Source organism: Serinus canaria, chromosome 4 (genome assembly GCF_022539315.1).
Source record: "Serinus canaria isolate serCan28SL12 chromosome 4, serCan2020, whole genome shotgun sequence".
Classification (NCBI taxonomy): domain Eukaryota; kingdom Metazoa; phylum Chordata; class Aves; order Passeriformes; family Fringillidae; genus Serinus; species Serinus canaria.
The window spans coordinates 47,970,272-47,992,876 of record NC_066317.1 but is presented as its reverse complement, the minus strand read 5'-3'; the positions used below and the strand labels follow the sequence as shown (position 1 = coordinate 47,992,876).

The window sequence follows — 22,605 nt, the reverse complement described above, 5'->3', positions numbered from 1 at the left end:
ATAAACTATATTTTTATATAAAATACATATTTTGCATTATATAGCATGATGTTATTAAACAGAAGGTCTGTATGGTGCTGTATCCTTTTCTGACAGGACCTCAGCTGCAGTGCTGCAGAATTTTGAATGTTACACTTAAATGAAAAATGGAGATGCTAGTGCAAGTTGATCGGAAAAGTCTAGCATGTTGCAGAGGTGTAATGTGGATGCATGTTTTAGGGAAGAAGAGTCCAAGAGATGTCTGTTCCCAGTGGAATAGAGCCCCACTTTGGGATTTCTGCTAGTCTTGCTTCCTTTGGTTCACTATATAGCATGAAGTATATGGCCCTGTCCCATCAAAACATAAAATACTGTATTTCAGTTTATGAATATTTTTTGATACAGTTAATGATAAATATTCTTTATTATTGGTTGCATCTCTTTTCCACATCAAAATATTTCCTGTTCATTCTGCAGTTAAATACTTCGCAATGTCATGGAATATGCTGAAATAATGAACATTAAATAAGAAAAAGCCCTAAGTTCTAGGGTGGTGGTTTGTCATTTTTAACCAGTGCAAAACACTGAATTGAATTGCCTTTGATGAGCAGTTTCCAGTCCAAATAGCTGCTGCACAGGTATTATTAAAGACATTGCTCTAAGTGGATACATATGTGGTGCAGAAAAGGCCTTTCCTTGGATGGTATAAATGTCAGCATTTTTGGATGTATTGGATTTGACCATCCTAAGCATCTTAATTTCTCATTTTCTAAAACAAGTGCAACACCAGCAGTGTCAGGTCAGATATCTTTGCTACTTGCAAGAGTAATTCTTGGTCCTTTTCCCTCACCAGTTTTGAAGGGATTTTTGAGTTATGGAGCGGTATCAAGTCCGAAATTGAATGAAATCACTGACTTTTATGCTGTAGTCTGATAGAAATGACAAGATGCTCATGGCTTTTGATTAATCTTGGGCTAAGGAATTCCTAAGCTATCAGAAGCCTGGAAATAAAAGTTCCTGTGTCATCTGGTTACTTACATTAAGGTGATTAAAAATGGGACTCCCTTTTCTGTCCTTGAAATAGACACATATTCGAGATGCTTTTGGGCAGGCAGACATTCTAGGTACTTTGTTTATTACCTTGATCTGAATGGTTTACATTATTACTACTAATATTAGTAGCCTTTAGGGAGTTCTTTGTATTGAATTTGCAAACAAATGTATTTATGTGTGCCTTCTAGAAGTTTCAAATCTCTTTGTCTAGTTTTTCTACTCAGCTCCATCTTTTCTTTTTATTTTTCCAGGAAGACATAACACTTTAATTATTTTTATTTAAAATACCAGGGAGATAATATGTTAAGTTGCATATTTTTTAGGACTATTTAAATGTTCATAGTTGCCTGGTGTATTTATGTTTAACCTTTGACAGACACTTCCTTTCAGTTCTGATTTATAAAAAAATCTGTGCTGCTGTGCAGTTTAGAATAGATGAGGGATGTTGCAGGGAAGTAAATTTAGCTACAGGACTGTGTAGATGGCTGAAATTATTCTTATTAACTTCTGCAGGTATTAGTCACCATTTATTGGCTAGGGAAAGCAGCAAACAGCTGCACATCATATAGTGGATCGACCCTGAACCTGAAGGAGTTTGAAGGCTTCCTGGCACAAATGAGAAAGGTATCTTTTTGTTATGTTTTGGGAATGGAAATTTACTTCAAATTATTGCTCTTATAAATAAACTGTTTCTTTCTAAATATGAGAGAAGGGGGGCTGGAGTGCAAATTCCTTAGTAAACCTCTACTTACATCAAAAATGTTTCTGATTCTACCATACTGAAAACCACTTTGGCAGCCAGCTTTGTCGTGGCATCAGTGATGCAGCAAGTGATGTCAAATAAGGCTTTAGAATTGTCATGTGGCTCTTTCATCTTAATTTCCATGTGTTTTGGTTTGAATTATTTTCATTTATGACACCAAGTTTCAGCTAGAAGAGCTGAGATTCAAAAGTAACGTGGTAGGACTCACAAAAACATAGCTTTTTTCTTCTTTAAAACATTTAGTCTCATGGGCAGCTTTTTTGGTTTTGTGTTGCAACATGAAACATCAAACCAAAGGATCTAAATAAAGCTGAAGTGGAGGACAAGGAGATTATGTTTCACCAAAGGCATAGTTAGGATAAATCTGTTTTTGCCAAGCTCTAAATTCTGGTTGAAATCATATTTGGTGGTTTATGATGAGCTGTTCTCTGTTGGAAGAGAAAAGTTGTGATTGCTGCAGGGTGGTTTGAGGATTTTTGGTTGAGCCTTCTAGCATGCCCTGAACCTTGACATCAGACTCTTAACCTCATGGCTAGTGCTAATGGTTAGCACTGATAGCCAAACCTGCCTTTCTTTGGGATGGAAGGGGCAAGGAGCCGGTGTGGAAGAAGATTGGCAGCACCATGTGCTGGCACCATGTGTGTTGGACATAGTGCTCAAGAAAGGCTGTGCAGACACATTCTGCAGTCCACAAAAAGCCTTGTGCCTGCTCTTCCCGCCCCACCTCAGGTAATGGCCATGTCACCACAGGCAGTAGGGTTTGGGGACCGTGGGAGACTCTCCTGACTTAAATTCTCCCTCAGCTGTGTGCTGCTGCAACTGTGCCAGCTGCAGGTCTTCGTTCTGGGATCTCACAGGGCCAGCACCACTGGAGAGGAAGAAATGCTTCTCCGACTGTTAGCAGCTCCTACACCCTGGTGTGACCAGAGAACATTAACTAGATGGATACAATTCCTGTTTGTGAGTCCACTTCTTCTGAGCAAGCAGGTGAAAATGGAGAAGAAAAGAGAACATCCTGCTTCTCTGGAGAAGTTTATTTTAGTCTTCATTTTAATGACCTGTGCTTATCACTTGGGACTTTGGGACTCATGAGTGATATGACTGAGTCTGAGCAATAAAAAGATGAAGTTAGTAGTTGAGTTGTTTACAAATAGAAGATGTGGGAAAGGAGCAGTTTGCACTCCAAAGGGTCTGAAAGGTGAAGCAAACCCAAAAAAGGGAGCTAGCACTGAAAAATTGCCAAAGTGCAGGTAGTCACAATGTTAGTGCTGCATGGTATCATGATTTATTTTTTAATGTTTAACCTCACACCACAAGGCTCAGTTTTTTCCAGGTGATATTTACCCATGAAACTAATCACCAGAGCATTTTGGAGGTCCTATCTTGAACCCTTTTGTGCGATGAAATAGGCTGAGGGTAAAAGGAAGCGTTCTCCAGGGGGCTGGTGGTCGTGAAGTGCCTGGCTGGGCATTGCAGAGTGCTGCAAATTAAGGACATAAGCAAGAGGCTGGTACTTGATTTGTTGCAAATGTTGGAGCTGGGAGCAGAGTAGAGGTCTCATAAGAGCTGAAAGCTATATATGCCTTTAATGCATAAACAGAGCATTTTGCAGTCCTGAAAAGTCTTATTTAGGGTGATGCTGCTGTGACAGCTGCTGGTGACTTCTTTTACCATGTCCCTACTCCTGTATCCCTGCAGTATTTCCCACTGGCAATTGTGGGTTTGTATGTTACTGCATTTGAAGAGGATTTGGTTGTAAAATATAACATGTTAATCATGCTGTGCAACACTCTGATGTTCTTTATAGCTGAGCTCAAGTGATGAAAAGACACTTTATCACATTCTCTACTGGCATTTTTTCCACAGAATTTAATAACTAAATCGACCATAAATTCAGTGTGGTTTAGTTTTTCTGTTGTAAATCCTCTCTGCCCTCCTTTTTTAATAAGCAAATCAAAAGACAGCTCTGATGTAAGTTGTCTTGGATTCAACTTTTTCTACTTTGCATGCTGAAGGGGATATTAATTTCTAATTTTATTCATGCTATTCTGTTTTTAATTTCATTAACTATTTGAGTACTCATTCTTCTTTACTTTAAAACTAGAAACTCCCAATGACAAAATGTCAATGGCTTTTTGATTATATTCAGTGGGTGGAACTTCCTGGACAAATGCATCTTGTGTTTGGCAGTCACACTTTAGCTGCCGCTCTGTGGCATACTGTGTTTTTAATTAGATAATATGAAAGACTAATGCACTGCTGTGTGTCATGCCGTGGTGTTATCAGTCCCACAGATAAGCACATTCCCACTGATAGCATTTGGGAGATGACGTTTGCTCAAGGCAGGATGAGTACCCCTCTGTGTGACGGCATTGTGTTGAGAGAGTGTCTTTGCCAAGGGGAAAGCTGTAAAGAACATGTTTACAGAAGTCTAGGATCCTGTCCTGGTGCCTGCCTCCTAATTCCTAGTGAGCAGCATGCAAAATTAACATAAACAGGCCATTGAAAGTAGGTTCTGCAGAACTCATTAGTTCGCAATTGGACTGTTTTCAAACTCTGGGAGATAGTGAATGCGGGATGGGGCTTTTTGCCCAGTTTAAGTCCCTGTAGCTGCTGAACAGTTATGTGTCATTCAAATACAGTAATTTAGGAAAATAGAAGTGTGCCTAAAGATTGAGAATAGCTGATTAGTATGAAGGGATGAGCGGATTTAAGGAATTTGGATTTTTTAAAAGATTTTTGGATCGTGTCACAAACGGGATTTTGGTAGGATTTGTAGATTTGTTCTTGGCTGTGTGTAATTCATGCAGATTTCAGGGAGACAGATTTTTGTTATCTATTGTTTCTACCAGCATTTTAGTTGGGAAAGGAAATTACATAGGATGCCTTACAACTTTTTTAGATGCATTTTATCTGTTTTTAGAATATATTTTCACTTCTATTTACTGTGAGGTTACTTAATGGCATTACCACAGTTTAGCTTGGCCTTAGGTGACCTTTGCCGCTGGCCTTAATGTGGTATTTTGGCAGATTAGTAGTGAGTGGCACTAATTAGGCCTTCTTCCTGAAAAGTTTGCTGGGCATTTGGTCTGATGTCTCAGTCCTGCTTCAAGCCTCCCTGTCGTTCGGCAGGGGAGTGTTGGTGAATTACTGCAGGGCTCTCCACCCTCCATCACTTGTCTGGCAAACCTGCTTTTTTGTGGAGGCAGCCCACCATAGCATAGTGTGATATTCCTGATTGATCTTCTCAGTGGCAATACTAGTGATTGGTAAAACCTTAGCAGTCAGGGACAGTGGGAGCTCTGCTCAATGTAGCCATTGTGCTTCAGCTAGTGGTAAGCAGGGGGTGCTTCTTAATTAGGAATTAATATTCAAATGCTTCTGGGGAAAAAAAAAAATCACATTCCAGCCTCTTTGGGTCACAAAATGTCAGTCTGATAATGGCACCCACATCTCTGACTTTACTTACTGTCGGGGGAGAAAAAAACAGATTTATCTCTGAACAAATTAGTTATTTTTGTTTTTTCTCAGTCTGTGCGATTGTAATTAATATTAAGACACTCTCTAAAACAAGGAATTTATTATAATGCAAGAGTGAGGATGGCTTCTATTGACCTTTCCCTCTGCTGGAGTTTCTGTGTTTTAGTATGTGCTGCTTGCACTGGAAAGAATTTATAATCACAGGGCTGTCAAAGACAGCCATTGTTCTCCCTGCTCTGAACATGTGGGTCAGCTACAAGTGCTTTCATATCCCCCAGAGCCAGGAGCTGGCAAAGAGTAAAGAGCACAACTGAATTCTTCTGAGGCATCGGGAAAAGCATTTTGCATATTTTTCATTGCTGATTGCTTGAGAAAGACATCCCTCTTTCATAACAGGAATTTCTCTTCAAGGTAGACGGAGGCTGGGGCACACTGCTTTATTATTTTGCCGAGCTGAAGCAGCAACAACAAATGCTGTCTGCTGGGGTCCTGGCCAGATACAATAGATGGGCAAGGAGAGGCGGGGGGATCTTTTGGAAAGCAGCAAACTTAAACCTGATGCAGGCACGATGTTAAAATTGTAGTGCCTTTGGCTGTGCTATGGACTGTGGACGACAAGTCAAGTTTCAGGTTACTTTCACTTTTGATCAGTTTATTAACTGGTCTATTGGAACTTTTTCTCCGTTCATTGTACTAATCTAACGAGAGGAGTTTCTTCTTAAACGGCATAAAACTGGTTTATTGCAAGCTTGCACTTTGTTTTGAGGGGAAGAAGGGGCAAAAACCAAGGAAACCCTTTTTTGGGGAGGAGATTTTTAGTATTTGGGAAGATGCTTTGTTTTTTGGTGTGTAATGCATCTCACGAGTATGTCAGTGCCTTCTTTCTGAGGAGGTTCCTGCTGTATTTCCATGTAGGAAACAGAGGATATTGAGAGCCCCAAGCGCAGCATTCGTGACAGCGGCTATATAGACTGCTGGGACTCCGAACGCAGTGATTCCCTCTCCCCGCCTCGCCACGGCAGAGATGATTCCTTTGACAGCCTGGACTCCTTTGGCTCCCGCTCGCAGCAGACACCGTCTCCAGATGTAGTGCTCAGAGGGAGTAGTGATGGTAAGTACCAGTCACAGTGCAGCACATGCATAATGTTGTGACATAGGAGTAGCGTTTATGGAATAAATGTGCCATTCAGAAGCTGCACACAGCCTCTGAATCGGGCAAATCCGGTGGGAGAACTTCTCTGTGAATGCTGATCTGTGCTCCCTGAAGTGTAGATGACCTTGCCAACAGCTTACCTGAAGTTTGTCTCAAGACAGTGCAGCATTGGGAAATGAGTTATATCATTGCAGGGTGGTTTTATGACTACACTGAAGTGTGTTTTTCTGGGTTTTGGTGTAAGAGGATGTTATGCAGACTCATTTTAACTACAAACTAGGCTGAAGCAAGAGCTAAAATTGCAGGAACAGGGTATAGTGAATTGTAGTGAATAAAATGTTTGCTTAAGTAAATGCAGGGCAGAAAAATGACATAGAAATATCTTGAGAATGTCTGATACTTCGCACAGTTTTGAATGCTCATGTATAGCACTTTATCAAATGTCATATATCTTTTTATGGCATTTAGAAAACTGGGTAAATTATTACGTCCCAGCATCAAAGCTTTGTACACATTTGTGAGAGGACAGGCAGCTCTAGGCAAACAGAATGGCTACTGCTACTCTGCCTTTCTTTTCTGATTCCAAGAGGTTTTCAGAGGCTTTTAAACACAGCATGATGGAGGAAAAAGGATTTGCTATGAATAGGTGTGGAGCATGCACTCAGGTTACCTGTCATGAGTAGGATTCTGGTTTAGGACAAAAGGATGCATGATTGAGGCTCTTTCTGTGCAGTTACATTCCTGATAAACAGATTAATAAGTCAGACTTCATCAGATGAAGTTATGTTGCACATATGAATCACTTCTCCTTAGTAGTGTTGTTTATTTAATTTAAGAAGGAAAGGCAGGAAGATTTTTTTGGTAGGAACCAGATGTTCATACTGCTTTTGGCAGTTTGAAAGAAACTGGTGCTAATCATAACCGGACACATGAAAGATTTCCTGAGGTGATGGGGAACTCCTTAGAACTGGAAAGCTGGCAGGGAGAGCTGGTATCACAGCAGAATTATGAAAGAGCCCTGGGAAAATCAGAGCTAAGATCGGCTCTGCTGCTCTGAGTAGCCTGTGGTGTTTAGGCTGTTACTGGTTGACCATCCAGAACTAGCTACTGGGGCTGATTCCCTGAAACAGCCTCATGACCCCTCAGACACTGAGCAGAGCACAGACTCCACATTATAAAATATATATAATGTATATATAAGAGACTTTTCTGCCTTCTCAAATGAGACAAGCATGGTGTTGGCAAATAGGAACACCTCACATGTCTTAACCAAAAATTAGACCTTGGGTGCTCGAGGGATGTCCAGTGTCCATGCTTACTTGGAGCTGCTGGACAGCCAGTTACATATGTCCTGTAGATGCTTCCTGTCAACTTCTGTCGTATTATCAGACATTAGAAAGGTTTTATGATTGTTTGCCACAGATTGTTTGCTAAGACGTACTATCTTGTCATATTCCTGAGTCTGTAACACAAAATAAGATGAAAGCACACAAAGCTTGTTCTGAAAAATTAGTCTTTAACCAGGGTGCGTGCAGATGCTGTGTGCACATGTACGACTTGTCCAGCCAACACTTTCTAATTTGTCCTATTTTCCCTGCTTACTACTGCCATAATTTCACAGCTGTCTCCTCCAACAGTTGCAGGTGAGGTGTAACTTGGCTGACCTCTTTCATGTTGAACCTCTTCCTGTGGTCCCAGCAGGCCAGTGTTTTACTCAGCTGTTAGTAGTTTTTGATAGAAACAGTATATTGGATTCAGTGATCTTAGAGGTCTTTTCCAACCCAAACAATTCTATGACTCTATATGCAAAGTTGGATGGAGGAAGACATTTTGCTTTCATTACTTGTTTCTCCATTCAAATAGGAGCTTTATAAACCACATAATATTATTGTGAACTAAAACTATGATTCCTTCCATTCCTAGAAGAAATAAAAGCCTGAATAGACATTATTAAGTGATGCTAAGGTGATTGGTTTGGGTGGAAGCAGTACGTAATACTACCTTCACAAATGCCATCTGTGATTAGTTTCATTGTTGAGGAACTGCTCTGGTGTCCCATGGAGAGCCTGTCCCTAAGCAAAAAACAAACAAAACCAGTGGTAGAGTAGAATAGTTATTTAAAACACAGTAGAATGGCAGACTGAATTGCCTTTAGTGTTGCCAGTTAATAAAATGCTCTGCTTGGCCAGCAGTTGTGCATGGATCCTTTTAAGAAGGATCTTTGCATGTCTGTAGTGTATAATTGCTTGTTACTAGTTGTGGAAACTGCTGCTGCTTCTACTTGAGAATGTAGAACAACAAGCTTTAGGTTATAAATGTAGAGCACAGCTGCATCTTCCGTTTGGTACTTTGGCTTCAAGTACTTTTTTTGCAAATTTGAGCTGAAAATAATTTCATGAGTAAGACATGAATAATTAAAGAAGCTGTTTTTCTTTGAAGTACTCAGCTTGGGGATGCTGGTAGGCACATCAGTAACAAGAGGAATGTGTTCTAATTCCTCTGCTACTGTGGTTATCTATTTCATCCTTTCTGTCTGCCAGTTCAAGACTGGTTTTGATGTGTTACAAAAATAGACACCAGAGCAAAGTCAAAAGCAATTAGAATAGCAAATAACAGTAAGGGATCATTTTCTTATCTTTTACTTACTCTGTGCCCTGCTTTGTCTAATGACACTACAGCCCTTCAAACCTCAGCTGTCCTCAGACACCCATGATTCTGTGATGGTATCTCCACTTTTTGTTTAGACATAGATTCAGTGTACCAATTATGGTGCTAGTTGTCAAAGTTCTTAACAAAAATTTTTCAAGCGAAAGATTACTGACAAAAAAAATGCATTGTGATCTCTGTCTAACATTCATTTCCATTGTGTCATGTCTTTTCCTACTGTTCCTTTTCACTCTTCTTCGTCTCTCTCCAAGTAAATAATGAATAACTTAGTCTACTGCAAAAGTTCTTTGCAAATAACATTCCTAACATATTTAGACCTCTTTTTACTTCCCCCACTTTGAATTATACACAAACTACTTGTGATTTTTATGACTTCATTGTCTGCAGTTGTTCAGTACGTAGCACAGTGAATTAGCCATTAATTACTACTGTTTTGTTAACAAGAGGGCAACCTGAGTGGCTTCCCTTCACCCTAAAAAGGGGAACAGCTAATTGCAGATGCAAGTGCTGCAAAGGGGCCAAGGACCAGAGACATCCAACTCTCCAGAGCTTGGAGAACATGCAATAGCTCATGGCACAAATGGCTGAACACACTCCATTTCATTCTTCAAACTAGGGCCCCTGATAAGGTTACACTGCTGGGAGAAAACTATTTGCATAACTTCTTTGTGAATTATTTTAAAAGGCTCATGATGATGCAGGGAATCTAGGCTTCCAAAATGGGAAGTTCCACACTGCTAATGCTCTTTAGGGCGTTCCGCCAATATTTTGAGAATTTCCAGTTAGAAACTTACCTAAGTTTCAGTGTTTTAAATGCATTGTAAATATCAGGAAGTTTAGCTCTTTTGAACAAAATCAAGTGGTCGCCCAGCTGTGCTGACCTCATATCTTATTCTCTCAAACTCTGGATTTTTCTCTGCCGCTTTATTTCTTCACTGTACTGATCTAACATCTAAATCCTGAGATCATTTCCCTCTGTTCTTGCACCTTTCCATCAAGTCTCTGTCTATTCTGCAGTGTGCTAGACTGATTAACCAGGCAGCCAGTGAGACTGGAGAGAGACCGTCGAGCCCTCTGGTTCACAGCAGCAGCCGCTGTTCTCAGGTCTTGACTGAAGCTGATGCTGTCTGTGTTCAAATTGCTGTGTTAATGTGTGTGTAGGAGCATCTACATATTCCTGCCATTCTGCAGCTATACAACATGGAACCTTTTTTTCCTTGTGCTTGAGTCAGGCACCTATTAGTCTAGGTTCAAGACTGTGAATCAGATCAGACATGCCCTTATGTACAACTAGGAGTCATCTGGGCTTTAGGCAAACGTCTGCCCTATCTGACAAGTCTGGCTTAGTTTTAACCTAAGGTTTTTTGATGTGGCCAGTGGCTGAAGATTAATTTTTCAGGGAATGATGGAAAAAAGTTTACTGTCTGTGTAGATGTTGTGGCTACTACCTTCAGTGACTGATTTTAAAATACAAATGCAGGTAACAGTGGCTAATGTAATTTTCTGGTGGTGTCTTCTCTGATTTATAGTTTAAAAATAACCCAAACAACTGGATGAAAGTGAAAATAAAAAGAAATTTTTTTCCTCCTTCCTCACTAGGGAGAGGAAGTGACTCGGAAACTGACCTGCCACACAGAAAGATGCCAGATGTGAAAAAAGATGATATGTTGGCCAGGCGGACCTCACATGGTGAACCTAAATCAGCTGTGCCTTTTAACCAGTACCTCCCAAACAAGAGTAATCAGACTTTCTATGTACCTGCTCCGCTTCGGAAAAAGAAAGCCGAACGGGAGGAGTACCGGAAGAGCTGGAGCACAGCAACATCCCCGCTAGGAGACAGACCCTTCAGGTAAGACTGGCCTGCCCACCTCCTCCTCTCCTCACTGATGGTGCTCTAACACTTGCCCAGTTTTCATTCTTTTCACAAGGTGTATGATGCAGTAATAAATCTCTTGCTGGTGTGGTCCTGATAAGTAGTTTTTAGCAATTGGTGAAGCTAGTAGAAAAGCAACAAGTGGAAAATCATTGTTGTGATGTCATTATTTACCATACAATGAAATGTATAGCTTCTGTTTGACAAGATATTGGTTAATGTAGGTAACGTGGATGTTTGACTCAAACCCAAGGCTGGAAAAAACTGTTCTGTGGACAATCTGTTTCAGTTCTCAAGACAATTACTGTCAAATGATAATTAAAAGTAATGTGTTATATGTTTAATCAAAATAGATAATATTTTTGCTGTGGGATTTTTTTGGAAAATAAATTTATTTGTATGTTGTATTTAATACAACAGTATGGTTTATATAGCTGTGACTCTGTGTGTGACTCTGCACCTTGGTTTTGTCAACTCATACTTCACTTTTGATTTGGACTAAGAAACAACCTCCTTTAAAGATCATAATTATCTACCCTGATTATTCATCAGAATTCATCCTTTGGCATCTTGACTTCAGCAAAATGTGCTTATAAGTGTGTATGTTTTAAGCACAGCCTACATTAAACTACCTTGTATAATTCAATAGCAAACCCCACCCTGAAACCATAGAAGAAGAACTGAATGAAACATCAGGACTGTGTGAAAAAGAGAAAGTGGGCTCCATGGCTCCTGAAGCAAGCTCCCTTAAAAATCAGTTAGGTGTGAGTCAAAGTGAAGAAAACTCCATAGACCAGTCTCCTTCATGTAGTGCAAAAGAAGCATCAGCACCCAAGGGGAAAGATGTGGAAGAGATGAGAAAGTTAAGAAGACTGGAGCAAGCTGGTATCAAGGTGATGTCAGCAGCCCAGCGCTACGGCAGGTTAGCCCAGCAGTGTGGGAAATCGTGCACGCTTCACTATTGTAGGATTGCCTGAGGTGTGGGCTGCCTTGATCCGCTGTGATTTCACATCTTCTAACAAAAATCCAGTCTGCTAAGCACTCACAATTGCTAGTGAAGGTCTTGGTTTGAAAAAGCTTGTGATGTGGCAGCTGTGGATTGCAGAGTTGTATGATGCTAACTGCATTTGTGTTGAGAAATTGTATTGTCTTACAGTGTAATGTAAACAGGCTCCAGGAAAACTACTACACAGACTACTTGTCACCTTCCACTTAATGCTTTCTCATATTTAATAAAAATATATACAAATCTACATTATATGCCTAGTTTAGGTAAAAGTTTCAGATATTTACATTGCTTGTTGCCGGTGGGATGGTTTAGTTTACTGAACTACACATTTTAGGTGGTTGATATTTTTAGCTGTGTTAGTAAATGATACATTTATTTTTAATGGCAGGAACTATAAATGCCCAGTGCTTGTTAACACATTTACCAGTTTAAGTATGAAGGCATAGTTCAGCAGACATAATTTGCCTGACTTTAGAATAGAATATATGTAGCTATTCACTTTTTACCTATGTTATTTATTTTTGGATGTTGTTCAATTTGGATATTTCCTATTCTTTAACTTGAGAGCTGAATGATGGCTAGGCTCACAGCCCATGCCTTTCCATCATCTCAATCTCTTCTACTCATGGGTATGGTCTGCAAAGGAGAGTTTTAGCTAACATGTCAGAAGATAAGGCACTTAAAAACAATCAAAATGGTTTGGCTAAAGGGTGAGTGTCCAAATGTCTTCCTGTCCAAAACATTTTGTTTTGGATTGTGGGGTGAAATCCTAACAGTGAGTAGTTTATCTGTTGCTGGTTGACAGTCTGGGCTTTGAAATGTAGTAGGAAGAAAGGCAGCTCGTATGTGGTACAGTTTATTCATAGGTGCAGTGAAGCTGGTGTGCAGCCACATACAGATGTGCCATATGCAGATGAAGTAGTGACAGAATATATGCTGTCACATGTCCTCTTCTCAGGTCTACTTCACTGTTGTCGAGCTGTACTGAACCAGTGTTTATGTCTGGTTGGGGGGTATTACTTTTGACAAAGCCCAGTACCAATGATGAGGAGCTGTCTGGCATAAATTAGTTCTTCAGCCTCACTTAGTGTGCTAGTCTGTTGGGAGTCCATAAACCAGAGGGGTATTGGCACAATGCTATTCTGAGTGTAAGGCTGTAGTATCAATGGCAGCAATGTAGTAATATGTACTAAAATGTAGTACATATTAGTAGTACTTGTCTTTAGCAGTGCAGTGCATAACCAATAGCTCTGTTTGCTTTTGGAGGATGCTCACCATGTTGAGAAACCCTTTTCCAACTCTGTGCTTGATCTGTTTTGATGTCTACAAAGGAAGGATACGTGAACAAATGTGTAGTTCTTTCCTTGGACAATCTGTTGTTCTTACAGCCCTTACAGAGAAGGGAGGAGAAATAACAAGTAATTTTTCTTCCTTGCTTTCAATGGAAATGACTTGTGGAATTTGGCAGCTGGAAGAAGGAGGAGATGACAGTTTTCTCTTCCAGCTAACGGTCAAAGAGCAGAACCTTGTAACCCAAGCATCACTGTAGCAAAGTAAGAGCCTGCTTCTGGGGATTGTAGGAAGAAACAGCAGAAAAGGCACAGAGGACAGAAGTCTGTAAGGAAAATTCTTTGTATGTGAAAGCAGAAGAATAGTTAGTGAGGAGAAGGGAAGAATTCAGTAGTGACACTTTAGGATACATTTAACCATATTTCTTAATGTCTTATTCTTCTCTGAACATCTCCATTTTATCTCTCTTCTTGGCATCAAGTTCAATTTTCCATGCACTAATGGCATTCAGCAATTCTCAGTCTCTCTTGTTTCTGTATTCTGATTTTTTTTCTTTCACCCTTCTTACTCCCTCATCTTTCTCTGATACCAGCCTCTCTTTTGTTTTTTTCACCTGAGGTTGTCAGTTTTATTTTAGTTCCTTTGAGTTGTTTGCAGGCTGTTTCCTCTCAACTTAATGACCTCTGGAGGACACCCACTGTGACTTTTGAGTTCTACAAGGCATCTAATTGTTCCTAAAGCTTAAACTCAGTAGGGGACTTTTCTGAGTCCTGAACAGGAAAGATTTGAACTTGTATGCAAATGTATTTTTTGCTTGAAGTCTAAGTGCTTGTCTCCATTGCTGTAGCATGTTCTAGGAAAGAGCTCCTTTAGTTAGCTGAATGAGATGCTATACAAATGCATGCCAAAAAGTAATTCCCCTTCCCAAAAGAGTGAATTGTCTCTGTTGCATGTTATTTTATTGATATGTGATCCTCCTTGCTTTCTTACTGCCTGCACATCTGTCTCTTAATTACTATATTGTATATGAAAGGTATATTCATGGAGACACTGTAAAAGAAAATAATTAAGTGTGTTTTAAGAGATGATGGAGAGGAGAATTTAAGAGAGAAATGTGAGGTAGCTTTAATGATATGTTCGTTGAAAAATAACATAGACTCTTACCTTGACAGAGCATAGGGATCCAAAATCCTTCCAATGTTCTGAAATGCAATATAAGGATCTACAAGCCTGTATGAGACCTTACTTCAGGGTGTGCAAATACCTGCAAGTGACTTTGGAAGCACCTGCTGTACCAGCATTGACCCATTTACTGTTTCTGAAGCAGCTGGGGCTGGGTGTGCAAGAGCAATTTGCAGCTAAATCTACTATTTAGTTTTTGCTATCTATACCATGATAAACTGACCTTAAAAAAATACTTTTGAGACCATCGTTAACTTTTTCAGGAGACCCCAAAATGCCACAGCTAATCTTTGATTCCAAGAAAAAGATAGTAAATGAATGGAAAATATTCTCAACCTAGAAAGTGATTACTAAAGTCTAGTAACATACTAAAAGCCCTAAGTTTCTTATTGCAATGACTCATAGTTACACTTTTGAGTACTATATCTCAGTATTTCTTTGTTGCCAAAAACACTACTCTCAGAAATGCTACATTTGATGCTCTCAAGCTTCACTACTGTTGGTGGACATGAGACTGAAAAATCCAGCAGTTTTTTTAATTAAATAATCACTTGGTGAGCCAGCTGTTTCTGAAGCTGTTGTGAACACAAATATTCATGAGGAAAAGGGACAGCACTTCCCATTTGGAATGCAATTGGCCAGTGTTATTCTGCTGCCTTAAGTGAAATTTTGATCCTTCAGAGAGATCTAAGGAAAAATTTGCCTTTAGCTAATTTGAGACCGTACTCTCCACATCACTGACAGGGGATCCTGTGTTTTGCAGCATAAGAAGGCAAAGGCAGACAGTTTCATATGTCTTTTGAGCCTGAGCCAGGCTGGTCTGCCAGGGATGGTTTATGGCTTCCCCGTAATTTTCTCCAGCAATTTTGTGGAGCAGTACTTTGAAAGGGCAGCTGAGAATGTAAAATAAGTGGTGTATGTAGTGGGCTTGCAGGGATTTAAAATGTTTTAAATGCTTTTAAAAAGCAATCTTTGCATTTAAAATAGTAGAGAAACTCAGAGCAACCCCTGAGCTATTTAGATTCACTTTCTTAATGCCAGTCTGTTTAATGTTTTGTGATCCCCTCTATTTCGCTTTGTATAGCAAGGTGTGCTACATGACAGAGCAAATGCCTGCAAAAGTACTGCATGGAACAGTCCTTGCTGCCCCACTTCCTAAAATATCAATATCAACAATTAGATTTTTAAGTGTGAGAGTTGCCTAGCTCCTGCCATCTGTCTTTTCAGTTTGCCTAAGAATATTGACTCCTAAAAAGTTAAAATAAGCTTAATTTTATGGGTACCAGCTGTAAAGTGTCTTTACTGTCATAATCTTCAGTGACAGCAAGGCTGTGTTGATAGCAGTTGTGTTTCTGACGAAGGCAGGTGGCAATATTTTCTGGCATGCCAATATCACTGGTGTGCTATCATTGCAGCTACTGTATGTCAGCTGGCACAGAGGCACAGAGGGATTGGCACAGAGGGCTTGTTCTGTGGGAAAGGAAAGGTTAATTAGGAAAAGAATCAATCATGGTGCATGTGAGAAGAAAGCAGTTAAGAATACTAGGGTAGACAGCCTCCATGATTACTCAGAGGGTTTTATTTTTTTTAATAGACCTATTAAGAAAAATGCCAAATATCTGATATTTCAGGACTCAACAACATTTGCCAGGTTTCAGATTTTTGCATCACATTTCTTCCTTTGTTTGAAGTGTTCAAGAAGTTTAATACTGCCAGTTATGGTACTACATTCACTGCATCTCGTATGCTAAAATTTGTTCTTACTTGTTCTTCCAGCTATAGCTAAAATAAGTAAAGGTCCAACATGCTGACTTTTTAATGTAAAGTCTTTGTGGATTTGGTACTTCATAAGCTAAGTTTTATTTCTAGCTAGGCTTTGTCCAATCTAACAGCAGCTTGGAGCATATTTGATTACCTGTGCTGTTTTTTTGACCTGGAGGTGAGTGCTGCACTGCCCTCTCCTCCCCTGGTGCATCAAGAGCTTTATTTAATTTTGCTCTGTGTCAGTAAAAAGCCAGTGTGTGAAGACAGCGGAAGCACCCCAGACATCATCCTTCGCAAGGACAACCCCTTCATGACACATTATCAAGGAAAGGATTCTGGTTCAGAAGATGAAGCAGCCAGCAGAGTTCCTGATTTAGAAAAGGATGACTTTGCCACCCGGAGAGCCAGAATGAATCAACCCAAGCACATAGTTCCATTTAACTCCTTTTTAATTGGACCCTACACAAGTAAAGAGAAAGGTAAACCAGAAGATGGTAAAAAGCCATTGCAGATGGAAAAAAAGGAACATGCAAGGTGTGCATTCATGGTCTTATTCTTTCAATTATAATGCTTAATGTCACCATGATATATTGCTGTATAGGCCTAAAGCTGTCCTGGCTACAAAAAATACCTTACAGGTTAAAGTAAATGCAGATGATTTATCATAAAGTGAAGCAAACTAATTTTTTGTTACAGTACGAGGAGAAGTGTCAATTGGCTGTGAATGTAAATAAGATAAAGGCAGGACACTTTTGTTATCTAAGCTCATGAGACAGGTCATGAGCATGAGTAGTGGAGAATAAACTTAGAAAATATGTTTTGCATCACAGCACTTTTTCTGATCACTTTCAGTGCACGTTTTTCAATGCATTTCTTTCATCTCCTGCTCTTTTAATACCATGCATGAAACACAGACCAGATGAGTCTTTAGTGAAGGCCCTGGATATATGTGCCTGCTACACTGCACTGAATTATGTTGCACCTGGTCCTAATGTGTGTTATACAGCATTGGTTTGGGAAATGGATCAGGGGTTACAAGGCTTCAGCCTAGAAAATCTCTTCTTTATTCAGCTCAGTGATACAGACCTTTAAGAAGTAGCTGAACACAAATATTTGCTAGGTAGAGATCTTTTTCAGGAAACTGTTTTACCCAAGCAAACAGATGTGATTCTAGATAAAACCATTAAATACACACTACAGGGAACCCTGACTGTAACAACTGATATGTTCCAAAAACTTCTTCTAATATTTAAGAGCTCTTTTCAATTTTCAATCATCAAATGTGTCATTCAGTTGCTGGTAATTTGATTATATGAACATTTTCTAATGACTGGTTTGACAGGACATCTGAGGAGCACCTAACCAAATTTTAATTGTCCAATGCTATTGACATGACTCTTAAGATCAAAGAAATTGAGTAGTATGTTTGAGAGCAAAACCTTAATTTGCTGTGTGAATAATATTAAAATGAGATATTTGTAACTATTTAAGAAAAAGCTTGTTGCAGAAATGCTTAATTCAGTAAAAACATAAAGATTTTTCTTACTTGAGCTGGGAATAGAAGTTCATGTGAAGAAGTGGTCTCAGTAGTGCATGAATGGGGTAGCGTAGCTGAGAGGTTTGAACTTCAAATGATTCATTCCGTGTTTACTTCCTAAAATTCATGTGAAACTAATATTATAAATTCAGTTTTATCTTCTTGAGCTCTGAACCTCTTCTTTTGACATTGATTTATAATTGCTTCCTCAAAATATCTTTCCTTGCTGAACTGGAATGTGCATTAAATTAGAAGAAGACGAGTGCACATGACATCAGTAAGGCAAACAGTCACAAGCAAAGAGAACCCACTTGTGCAAAATGAGAAGATTGAGCCAGAGGAGGAACAGCAGGTGAAAGATCTTGATAATGAGAGAGATGATTTGACAAAACAGAAATCTCAAAGCATTCATCCTCAGCTACAAGAAGATGTGCTTTTTGTCAATGCCTCTATAACAAAAGCAGATCTGGAGACCTGGAAAAGATTGAAACTGTCAGGGGAGCCCAGGTATGGTTTCTGCTTGTGGCAGGATTGGCAGGCTGGGAAGCATGTTTAGTTTGCCACAACCTGCTGTGTGTGCTTGTGACTTTAAACTTGAGGAATGCCTTGTTGACAACCAGTCCTTACCTATTCCTGTTTTCAGGAGGAGTCCCAAAATCTGTACAGGTATGCTATCTGTCTACAGATATGCTATCTGCTAAATGAAAGTGTGTCCATCATTTAGAGCACTATAGTAGTTTCACAGTCACTTTTCTTGTAGATACTCAATACAATGTCAGGAAGGTCCCTCTGTCATTGGCTGAATTTGCTTTGAAGCTGCTTGAAGTTGAACAGCACAAATTTCCAAGTGGTACCACTAACGCACTAGCAGCTACATTGCTCCTTTCCAAGCTGTCTTCAGGACTCAGGGTGTTTTACACCTTGGGACTATTACCTGAGGATCAGCACCTTTGCATTAATGTGTCTGTGCTGTTTTGAGACCTGAGCTGATACATCAGCACAGCATTGTACTCCAGTGCTGTGCAAATACACCACCACTGTTTCTCATTGCAACAGGGCTTTCAGGAGCCTCATTGTATGGTGTTTGTATGCTCTTGTTGTTAACAAAACCCCTACAAAGGGAGCCAGTATAAAGCAGTTATTCTAAGCTGTTTCCCTGTGGAAATGGTATATAACATAGGCAGGTGATTTGTGACTCCAGGAGGAAAGGATAACAGCTCCTAGCCTTCCTGTTTAGGTGCATGCCATTTTGCAATTAAAGATGGCTGTCTGTTCTGGCATTCTTCTAACAATATGGTTATTGTATGTAATTTTAGCTCAAATAAATCAAAACTCAATCAATCTTTCATCCTGAAGATACTAGCAATCTCTCTGTTACATTTGAGGTGATTTATTAAAATCAGGATTCAGTCTGTTTGGTTTAGGGTAAGTGAATTGCCCTTGCTAGTGCTCCCATGCCACTGTAATCCCTCGTGCCGAAGTGTGTTCTAGTGCCATACAGTCACATATAGTGTGGGGTCTGGGTATACGTGAGCAGATAAGGAAACTGTGGCTTTGTTAGGGTGAAGAACTGAATTTGGAACAGGCCATATGCTACATTCCTTGCCCTTAGGAAGTGCTTCCATGGATGTACTCCCCAAGTTTTCCCCATGGGTCTGCAGTATCTTTGCATTTCATATGTCATTTGGGACTCAGTATGCCGCAGCTGTTTATACCGTTGTCCATGAATTTTAAAATAAAACCCCTTCAAAACCTTAGGAGCATTTAATTTGTTTTATTCTGAGGGTCTCATGTTGGGGGCATTCTTTTATTCCTCATTATGACCAGTGAAGAAGATTTCAGATGTTCCAGCAACACTCTGCCACCAACTGATACCACAGTGAAAGCAGTAGCCCATGATGATTTTGCTGTCCGCAAAACCAGAGGAAACAGAAAGGCTGGTAGCCCCAAGCAGAAGTTTGTGCATTTTGGGCCAGTAACTGAGATTGATCAACAGAAATGGGACAAGCTCGTTATTGGCAGAACTTCATCCAAGAGTGGAACAGAAGAGGAAAGCAAGAAAGACGGTGTGGAAAGTCTCTCTGGTGTTAAAAGCTCTCCTTTAACCACTGCTGTCAGTCTTGAGTTGGCTGAATACAGCAGTGAAGTGTCTGAGCCAGAAAAGGAGTCCAGGTATTTGGTGTGGTTTAGGAAGTGCTACTGGGCTGTAAACGAGACCTGTTCTTGCCAGATGCTGAGCTGAATGGGAGTGAACAGCCACATAAACCGAAGAGCTGTTTACATGCACAGCCTTGGTCAGAAGACATCCGATGTCTTCAGAGTATCTTAACGCATTTAGAATTGCGCAAAACGCTGCTCACAGGTCTTGCAAATGCTTGCTCAAAATTTCTGACGGGCAGTGAAATCACTGGTATCTCAGAGCTGAGCTATCATTCGTGATTTTTCTGCTGCTTCAATTCCAGCAGCCTTACTCTGCCTGCTTTCAGCACATCAGGAATTTGTAATTCATCTTGCTGGCCTTACTGATCTTCAAAAAATGTTTTTTTTCAAACCTAATGGATTTACTTTCTTTTTGAAGATGGTGTACTGCTGCTCTCTGTTTCTGGCATTTATCTGGGGAAGAACTGTCTGTGTCATTAACACATTAACAGATCTTATATTTCTTTGGATTTTTTTGATCATTTAGTCTGTGGCTGCAGCAAGACCTTTTAATGAATGCTTTTAGCAAGCAATTCATTCAGCTAAGTTTGTGTGTTTATAAAACATTTGCAAACTGAGTTAGATTATTCCTTTTCTTACCTTTCATTTGACCTGAGAACGTTTTGTCTGTCTCATCCCTCCTCTCATTCTCATCACTAGTGAGGGAGGAGTCAAGTCAGGTACAGATGACTCTTGCAGGAGAACTCTGTCTCCTGTACCAGCTTCTGACGTCATCTCTGAGGAACAAACCCCATGGAGTTTGAGCAAACAGCAAGAAAGTGCCAAGGAAGAATGTGACAGGAATTTACCAGATATTGAGAGAGATGATATGTTGGTTAGAAGGATGGGAACTTTTCCGAGGCGTACCACAAGCTCCATTCCCATAAATTGTCCTTCCCTGTCAGTAGCTCCTTATCTGCTGCAGCAGCAGCAAGAGGAGGCTGTAGCTCATGAAAAGGATTTGAAGATTCTACAGGAAGGAGAAAGGTCAGAGAACAGAAGCAGATCTCTCTGGGCCTGGTTTGTGTGTGGTGTTAGCTTGGATCAGTCAGCAATGTCCCATTCTTCACATGGGCTTTAAAGATGTGTTTTACTCAATCATGGCATGTGTTTTGTTTTGTAAAATTACTTACAAGAATATATCCTATGAATATAAAACAGCCTGTTTTCTTTCATAATGTTTAAGTACTTGAGTTGTTAATTACTGTTCAGCATGAAAATAGTCTTTCATAGTCTTTGGGGAGGGGGGGATTTCTGTTGCAAACCATAGTGCTTTGTCTAGATTTTTATGCCAGCTCCCAAGTGAATAAGTCATTGCATAGATCTGTATGCAGTAACCAACTTCTAACAAATCACCTACACAAGTGTGGGGTTCAACGTAACTTCCTCTTCCTCCTTGTGCTGTGGCTAAAGATGCCTGGTTTGTCTAGTTTCCATCATTCTCAGCTTTGTTTTGAGTAACAGTACCTCACATTGCCCGAGCAGCCACTTGCTGTACAAATGAGCATTATCATGGAACAGTGTCACTTGTCTCTCTGAGCAGCACTGTCACACAAGAAGAGAGCCAAGAACAGCTTGAAATCCCTCAGCTGCAGAGTGATGGAACAGAAAACAAAATGAAATTTCCAGACCCTCAAAGAGATGACATGTTAGCCAGAAGAACTGGAGCTTTTCTTAAACAGCCTGGGCCCAGTGTTAAGCAGTTCCTTCCCATGCCATTTTCAAAGCAGCAGAATAAGCAGGGCACCGCTACAGAACTTGAAAAGAAAACCACGAGGTAAGCAAGTTATGTTTTTCTCCATCACTTTTAGCTAGACCTGTGGGCTGTTTGTCAGGATGTCTTTATCAGGAAGATTTGCTGGTGGCCCAGCAATGCTTGTCCTCAGTTCTCTGATAATTCTTTCTGCTCAGTAGAAGACAGTTGAAGGTTTCTGGCCCTTTTAGAAAACTCATGTGGAGACTCGGACTGGAGCTCTACTAGATGCAAAATTCTAACAACGTGTGGAAACAGATCTGTGTAGCAATTACACTTGCATTACATTTGTAGGGGTTTCTGGTTAAATATGAGGTAATCATTACAAATTATTCCAGCTAGAAATGGAGATGCTGGATGTAGTAGGTTAGATGATTGTCTATGGCTTAACTAGTGCCAATGACTTCCTAACAGGAAACCTTTAGATCCTGAGATTCTTCCTGATAATGTCTTTTCAAGCACCTTTCTTATGAGATGTTTGAGGCTGTGTGTGTGTTGAAGCTCATGATGAATGATAACAGAGTTATCATTTGGTGGTTGAGCCACATGCAAGCAAGAGTGGAAAGATTCTTACTCATCAGCCTCTTCAGAGTACTTGAAGAGAAGGATATGCATGCACCTGTACAGACATGGATGAAATACTAGCTTTCATCTCAGCCAGGAGGAAACAAACCTGTCATCTACCACAGGATTCAACAGTGGCTTGGTTTTGAAAAGACTTAATACTTTAATTTTCAATGGTGTTCTGGACAGTTTATTTTCTGACTTAAAAAAATGTTACAAGCATTTGACTCTTGAAATTATGGGTTTTGTTCCTGCCTCACTTAGGCAGCTGTGTCAGCTGTTTGTGTTTGTAGGGGCTGGTTTTTTATTTACTCATAGTTATGCTTTTCATTATGTATG

The 22,605-nt window shown here is 40.0% G+C and overlaps 1 protein-coding gene across 1 annotated transcript in view; it reads left to right on the top strand.

Annotated features, from left to right (window-relative positions):
- Nucleotides 1–22,605, top strand: part of LIMCH1 (LIM and calponin homology domains 1) — a 173,235-nt gene that overhangs the window by 103,762 nt on the left and 46,868 nt on the right. The window contains exons 6-14 of the mRNA XM_050973641.1: nt 1,546–1,656; nt 6,191–6,386; nt 10,695–10,944; nt 11,618–11,890; nt 16,457–16,747; nt 18,003–18,257; nt 19,578–19,922; nt 20,610–20,936; nt 21,493–21,726. Coding sequence (XP_050829598.1) covers nt 1,546–1,656; nt 6,191–6,386; nt 10,695–10,944; nt 11,618–11,890; nt 16,457–16,747; nt 18,003–18,257; nt 19,578–19,922; nt 20,610–20,936; nt 21,493–21,726 — 2,282 coding nt within the window. The remainder of the gene's footprint in view (nt 1–1,545; nt 1,657–6,190; nt 6,387–10,694; nt 10,945–11,617; nt 11,891–16,456; nt 16,748–18,002; nt 18,258–19,577; nt 19,923–20,609; nt 20,937–21,492; nt 21,727–22,605) is intronic.